The sequence below is a fragment of the Salmo salar genome, chromosome 22 (genome assembly GCF_965601325.2).
Source record: "Salmo salar chromosome 22, fSalSal1, whole genome shotgun sequence".
Classification (NCBI taxonomy): Eukaryota; Metazoa; Chordata; class Actinopteri; order Salmoniformes; family Salmonidae; genus Salmo; species Salmo salar.
Genome location: NC_138312.1, coordinates 30,526,841 through 30,534,920, shown reverse-complemented (window position 1 = coordinate 30,534,920; position 8,080 = coordinate 30,526,841). Strand labels below are relative to the sequence as shown.

General features: G+C 41.9%; 1 protein-coding gene across 1 annotated transcript; it reads right to left on the bottom strand.

Annotated features, from left to right (window-relative positions):
- Window positions 1-406: 406 nt before the first annotated feature.
- On the bottom strand, window positions 407-7,811 carry LOC106583236 (endonuclease, polyU-specific). Its single transcript, XM_014167174.3, has 9 exons — window positions 7,690-7,811; window positions 7,025-7,147; window positions 6,308-6,436; window positions 4,192-4,366; window positions 2,103-2,308; window positions 1,580-1,693; window positions 1,342-1,448; window positions 1,068-1,210; window positions 407-870 (listed from the first exon to the last, which is right to left on the bottom strand). The coding sequence occupies exons 1-9, from the start codon at window positions 7,745-7,747 to the stop codon at window positions 756-758; spliced, it is 1,170 nt and encodes a 389-aa protein (XP_014022649.1). The 5' UTR covers window positions 7,748-7,811; the 3' UTR covers window positions 407-755.
- Window positions 7,812-8,080: the final 269 nt, after the last annotated feature.

Genomic DNA, 8,080 nt, shown 5'->3' with positions numbered 1-8,080 from the left:
TTTTTTGTTGGTGAGGGGTGCAGGAGACCGCATTTGGTTTTTGTTTGGGTAAGACAGTAAGCGATTGTGTCATATACACACATGCTTTAGTGGTGGGCTGTCACCATTGTGCCGGCTCTAGGGGCGTGTAAATGCCCATTTTCAGCCCCGTTGGGCATAGTTTGAGCATGCCCTCAGAAGTGCATAGGATTCTCATACCCTACACATGTTTTCATTGCTTGACTAACTGCTTGGTGTTGGACTATTCTTGATCATCTTGGACAAGTTCTGGCAAATGTGATTGTAAAACATTACAACCTGAACTTGTTTTTGGGTTCACCTGATTTATTAGAATCTTCATTCTTTGAGAATAAAATAATCCCAATTGTACAAATAATCATGAGCAGAAATGTCAAGAGTCCCAATATTGAATGGTATGTCACCTTTGCTTTATTACTACAAAATGTATGCACTCACTACTGTAAGCTGCTCTTGATAAGAGCGTCTGCTAAATTACCAAATTGTAAATTGTAAAATTACAACATCTATGTTTTGCACCTACATTTATAGTGAGACAATACATTCATACTATATTAATTTCAATTAGGATGAATTGTCCCATTGACCAAAATGTGACTCCTTCACAAATACAAGTTCTGATTGAAATGCTCCTGCGTGTCAGGACTAAAAGTGGACTTTGTTTAGTTTGATGAGGGATGTGATGACAGACTGTTGGTAGCTTGTTGAATGCTGAGTGGCCACTGTGTGCTTCAGTTCTAGGGCGTGGCAGGGAAGGCGGAGCCGATGTACTTCTTCCCATTCCCATAGGAGGATTTATCCCAGGTGTAGGTCTGGATCACCAGTGGCTTCCCTCCAAGGCTCAGTTTACACCTGCACACAGAAAACCAGATGAAAACATAACATACAATGGCAACAAGCACACACTCACATAATGAGCGATCATGTGACACACATTCCAAAATGGATGGAAGTGCAGAACAGCAATGGCTATGGAGGTGTGTGCATCACCTTTGGTAGATCATGAAAAAGGAATGAACCACACACACACACATGAATGGAGTACTCACTGTTTTCCTGGACGGGTGATGTAGCAGAGACTGTACACGGCCAAGTCGAACTCAGGACTGCAGCCAATGATGGAAGAACCAACCTGCTTGAAGTAGCCATCCCACATAAACTGCATCCCCAGAACATCAGGGTGGGAAGTCCACTGAGAGAGAGAGAGAATGACAGAGAGAGAGAGAGGTCTCAGTCAAATCTCCATTTTTGGAGACTTTGTGTTATGATTATGTTATGATTACAGAGTTATGTTGTGAATGTGATGGTTTGTTTGGTGCTTACAGGTCCATCGAAGCTGTGGCTGTAGTAGTCAATTAGACCCTGTTTCTCCAGCCGGTAGAACTGAAGCCAGTTGTGGAAGCCAGATATCTTCCCACCTTTAATCTCACCTAGAATAACACAGATACACTTTATAAACACACACACACATGTTTGCACACTAACAAAACTAGATACGCACCACACTTTTACACACACACAAGCACAGACACACACACACACACACACACACATATCATACCTGCAAAAATGTGCTCAAAGCCGCTGGAGTCCATCTTGCCAGCGTAGCGGGAGTAGAGGCCGAACCACATCATCTTCAGGTCATAGAGGAACTCCTCCTCTGAGCTGTAGCGTCCTGGGGAAGAGAGAACAGCAAACTGACACATTACACATGGAGATAGATCCAAACAACATTCCTTACTCCAGGAGTGTGGAATGTATTGGGGATTTTCAAGTCCCTCAGTCGAGCACCTGATTCCCTTTTTTGTTCAAGCTGGGCTGAAGTGCAGTTGGGTACACCTTCTTTACATGGAGATAGATGTTTGGACATCATCGGAGATAGTGAGCAATATTGAGATAGAAATATGAAGGGGTGGTATCATAGATATACTGTAACATGAACTGTAGGTGTAAGCTAGGAAGGTACTGTATGTGATAAGTATGGCATATTAATGATAGATGGGCTCTTAGAGACATGATGATGATATAAAGACTGGCTTATGCTATCTCAGTAGGCCACAGAGTGGATGTCTATACTACCATACCCTTGGTGAAGAGGAAGGCGTAGAGCTCTCTGCCCAGCTCGGTGTTGGACATGGCCTCCCTGAGGAAGGTCTCCTGCTCAGCCAGCTGCTGGGGGGTGAAGTCCTCTGTGGTGCCTGTCTTTCTCTCGTAGTTGTCCAGCAGGGCCATGAAGGCAGCATACGATGGCTTGGAGAACAGAGACGCCTCGTCCAGGTACTTGAACAAACTGGATGGAAGAAAACACAGTCAGGACACACATTACCAGTCAAAAGTTTGGACACACCTACTCATTCCAGGGTTTTTCTTTATTTTTACTATTTTCTACATTGTAGAATAATAGTGAAGACATCAAAACTATGAAATAACACATATGGAATCATGTAGTAACCAAAAGAGTGTTACACAAATATATTTTATATTTGAGATTCTTCAAAGTAGCCACCCTTTGCCTTGATGACTGCATTGCACACTCTTGGCATTCTCTCAACCAGCTTCATGAGGAATGCTTTTCCAACAGTCTTGAAGGAGTTTCCACATATGCCGAGCACCTGTTGCCTGCTTTTCCTTCACTCCGCAGTCCAACTCATCCCAAACCATCTCAATTTGGTTGAGGCCGGGTGATTGTGGAGGCCAGGTCATCTGATGCAGCACTCCCATCACTCTCCTTCTTGATCAAATAGCCCTTACACAGCCTGGAGGTGTGTTGGATCATTGTCCTGTTGAAAAACTAATTAAAGTCCCACTAAGCGCAAACCAGATGGGAAAGCGTATCGCTGCAGAATACTGTGGTAGCCATGCTGGTTAAGTATGCCTTGAATGCTAAATAAATCACAGACAATGTCACCAGCAAAGCACCCTCACACCTCCTCCAGCAAAGCACCCTCACACCTCCACACCTCCTCCATGTCACCAGCAAAGCACCCTCACACCTCCTCCTCCATGCTTCATGGTGGGAACCACACATGCAGCGATCATCCATTCACCTACTCTGCGTCTCACAAAGACACGGCGGTTGGAACCAAAAATGTCAAATTTGGACTCATCAGACCAAAGAACAGATTTCCACCGGTCTAGTGTCCATTGTTCATGTTTCTTGCCCAAGCAAGTCTCTTCTTATTATTGGTGTCCTTTAGTAGTGGTTTCTTTGCAGCAATTCAACCATGAAAGCCTGATTCACGCAGTCTCCTCTGAACAGTTGATGTTGACATGTGTCTGTTACTTGAACTCTGTGAAGCATTTATTTGGGCTGCAATCTGAGGTGCAGTTAACTCTAATGAACATATCCTCTGCAGTAGAGGTAACTCTGGGTCTTCCTTTCCTGTGGCGGTCATCATGAGAGCTAATTTCATCATAGCGATTGATGGTTTTTGCGACTGTACTTCAAGAAACTTTCAAAGACTGACCATGTCTTAAATTAATGATGGACTGTGATTTCTCTTTGCTTATTTGAGCTGTTCTTGCCCTAATATGGACTTGGTCTTTGACCAAATAGGGCTATCTTCTGTATACCACCCCTACCTTGTCACAACACAACTGACTGTCTCAAATGCATTAAGAAGGAAAGAAATTACACAAATTAACATTTAACAAGGCACACCTGTTATTTGAAATGCATTCCAGGTGACTGCCTCATGAAGCTGGTTGAGAGAATGCCAAGAGTGTGCAAAGCTGTCATCAAGGCAAAGGGTGGCTACTTTGAAGAATCTCAAATATAAAATATATTTGTGTAACACTTTTTTGGTTACTACATGATTCCATATGTGTTATTTCATAGTTTTGATGTCTTCACTGTTATTCTACAATGTAGAAAATAGTAAAAATAAAGAAAAACCCTTGAATGAGTAGGTGTGTCCAAACTTTTGACTGGTACTGTATATCTATACTGTAGGTCAGAGAGAGAGAAAGAGATAGAGTAGGGAGAGGTTGGACAGTGACAGGGAAAGAGGGATGAAGATATAAGGAGGGAGAAAGAGAGAGAAAAATAATATAAGAGAGAGACAGAAGAAGAGAGGAATAATAGAACAAAGAGGTGGTTGGAAATGAAGAAGTAGAGAATGAAAGAGAAAAGAGAAACAAAATATAACAGGTTTTTTCAGGCAAGTATCTCACGGGCGTGGGGACAGGTCATTCTGGGAGCTGGTCTCGGAGTTGGGCACTCTGGCCTGGGAGTCAATGATCAGCTCTGACGCAGAGGGCTTGTTGGAGTCCAGAGCATACAGAGTCTCAGACATAGACTTGATCTCAGCATCAGTGATGTCACTGCCTCCATCTCCACCACCAGAGCCTAACAGACACATGAAAGGAACACTTTATTTTAGGTACTGCCACCATAGAACCTATAGAACCTATAATAGCCTACCACCCATGGACAAACAGTATCAGAGACATGGGGAACAGTTTACATTAATAATCATTGTACTGCTGTAACATAGAGAAGTAGTGGCATCGCTTTAATAATATATAGGGCATTTAGTGCTGTTGTGGCTCATAAACTTGTTATTTTGTACACTACCGTTCAAAAGTTTGGGGTCACTTAGAAATGTCCTTGTTTTTAAAAGAAAAGCAAAAAAAATAAAAATGTTGTCAATTAATATAACATTACAGTTACGTCATTTAGCAGACGCTCTTATCCAGAGCGACTTACAGTAGTGAACGCATACATTTCATTTCTTTTTTTTCTTGTACTGGCCCCCCGTGGGAATCAAACCCACAACCCTGGTGTTGCACACACCATGCTGGCGTTGCAAACACCATGCTCTACCAACTGAGCCACAGGGAAGACTGATCAGAAATACAGTGTAGACATTGTTAATGTTTTAAATGGCTATTGTAGCTGGAAACGGCAGATTTTTCATGGAATATCTACATAGGCGTACAGAGGACCATTATCAGCAACCATCACTCCTGTGTTCCAATGGCACGTTGTGTTAGCTAATCCAAGTTTATAATTTTAAAAGGCTAATTGATCATTAAACCCTTTTGCTTTTTGTTGCTGTTAACTTTTGATGTGGTTTTTGCTGTTATTTTTTTCATGTAATATTTCTGCTTATATACTGGATGTCTTGTTAAAGAAGAAAGATCTATAAAAATATTGTTTAAAAAAAAAGAAAACCCTTTTGCAATTATGTCTCCACAGCTGATAACTGTTGTCCTGATTAAAGAAGCAATACAACTGGCCTTCTTTAGACTAGTTGAGTATCTGGAGCATCAGCATTTCAATTACAGGCTCAAAATGGCCAGAAACAAAGAACTTTCTTCTGAAACTTGTCAGTCTATTCTTGTTCTGAGAAATGAAGGCTATTCCATGTGAGAAATTGCCAAGAAACTGAAGATCTCGTACAACGCCGTGTACCACTCCCTTCACAGAACAGCACAATCTGGCTCTAACCAGAATAGAAAGAGGAGTGGGAGGCTCCGGTGCACAACTGAGCAAGAGGACAACCACATTAGAGTGTCTAGTTTGAGAAACAGATGCCTCACAAGTCCTCAACTGGGAGCTTCATTAAATAGTACCCGCAAAACACCAGTCTCAACGTCAACAGTGAAGAGGCGACTCTGGGATACTGGCCTTCTAGGCAGAGTTCCTCTGTCCAGTGTCTGTGTTATTTTGCCCATCTTAATCTTTTATTTTTATTGGCCAGTCTGAGATATGGCTTTTTCTTTGCAACTCTGCCTAGAAGGCCAGCATCCTGGAGTCGCCTCTTCACTGTTGACGTTGAGACTGGTGTTTTGCGGCTACAATTTAATGAAGCTGCCAGTTGAGGACTTGTGAGGCATCTGTTTCTCAAACTAGACACTCTAATGTACTTGTCCTCTTGCTCAGTTGTGCACCATGGTCTCCCACTCCTCTTTTTATTCTGGTTAGAGACAGTTTTCGCTGTTGCAAAAGGGTTTTCTAATGATCAATTAGCTTTTAAAATTATAAACTTGGATTAGCTAACACAACGTGCCATTGGAACACAGGAGGGATGGTTGCAGTTAATGGGCCTCTGTACGCCTATGTAGATATTCCATGAAAAATCTGCCGTTTCCAGCTACAATAGTAATTTACAACATGAACAATGTCTACACTGTATTTCTGATCAATTTGATGTTATTTAATGATGTTATTTAAAAACACGGACATTTCTAAGTGACCCCAAACTTTTGAACGGTAGTGTACGTCAGGACAAATACCAAGGATATAATACTTTTGGTGTAACAGTTTGAGTAACAGTTAACTCACTTCCACAGAGGGAGGTGTAGTCGCTGCAGCAGTTGTTGTGGTCTCCACACTTGGTGTTGCAGTGGCACTTGTTCTGAGAGTTGTATTTCTCCCCACAGCGTCCCTGGCAGGACAATCCTGGAGCGGGTGCTAAGTCGAGAAGTCATTATTATTATGTTTTAGCTTAAATTGACATTGTAACATTAATGTGTAAGCTAGGACTTCGAACTGGAGTACTGTGTTTCACATAAGGAGCCGATTGAAGATTGTTGTGCTGTGCTTGATGAGCAACACTTTACATTGCACACCAATGACCTCTACTGGCCAAGCACACCAATGCATTCTCAAGCTGTAAAAAGACTGAGGGCACCCTGATTCAAACACTGGTGGTGAGCCATCTTGCCACCGTGGCCATCAGAAAGGCCAATGACTGACTATTGTCTAATATTGAGCTACATGTAGTATGTTGATTTTTACTTAGTTCACAAAGGTTGTGTAGTGAAGACTCTTTCATGTATGATGCAGGAGTATCTGAATGGTGCACTGTGATTGACCTCGACCACTATGTGAATTTCACCAGGTGTTGTGATTAATTTTCCGAGATGGAAAGAAGGGCAGCTCAAACAGATAACAGATGAATAACTAACTGTGCCTAGGTGTAGTAGACCGTGGGATATGTTTCAGGGACATGGTTTTGTTTGCATGCCTCCAGATCAGAATGACACAGGCCCCTCTCACCATTACAGAGGGCTTCGTAGTCACTGCAGCAGTTGTCATACTGGGAGCACTTGGAGTTGCAGTGGCACTTGTTCTGAGAGTTGTACTTCTCGTCACAGCGGCCCTGGCAGGATGTGGATCCAGCTGGAGAAAAGGAACAAAAGTGAAAAGTTCACACCCTGCTTCTGTTGACATGTAAAGACTAAGCTATGCTTTGTTTTGGCTATTTTGGTAAAGTTCATACACATTTTAACTAGGCATTGAGCCAATTAACAAATCAATAATTTCCTAATGGATGATAAACTATTCTAACTATCTGACTTTCAAGGTGGAGCGCTTAGAATGCGGTTGGACACTAATTTATTGATCATTCTATGACACATATCTTTCAGGAAAGCTTTGAAGGAGTTAACTCATAAAAAATTAAAATAAACTTACAGAGACGGTTGCTACTGTAACTGACATTTGCAGAGGCTTTCATAGTCAGACCAACAGTCTCCATAGCACTCACAGGCTGTGTTACACTGACAGGTTTTGTTAGGGTCTGCCCTACTCACAATGATAATATTATATTCTAACAGGTATATTACATTTAATTTCAAGTGATACTAATGAAGTTAACAAATAATAATTATCTAGTAGATTATCCTTTGCCCCATAACAACCCGAGGAGGGCTCATACTTACTGCTGTACCCCTGAAAGAACAGGGTCACAAGCAGAACAACAAGCAGAATGATCTTCATTATGGCCCAGCAAAGATCCAATAACTAGGTGCACTGTCCCAAAGATGGATTTCCTTATATAGCAAGCTAGCCGAGCCAAACAGAAGTTTCAGCATCCATGAAAGCTCCTCCCTGTAGTCAGTCTTCCAATCATGTTAAGTACAGTAATCTGGGGTTAGCATTGGCAGCTACTACATATTGAGGATAGCGTTTGTACTAGTTAGACCCAGTTTGAACGTACTGTTCACAAATGTGTTTCCAATGTGTCCTCTTTTGTAACCCATTTGTTACGAAAGCTTTTTGTAAAACATATGACTATGACTTATTCAGTGGTTGATGTGGAAGGACGCTAGA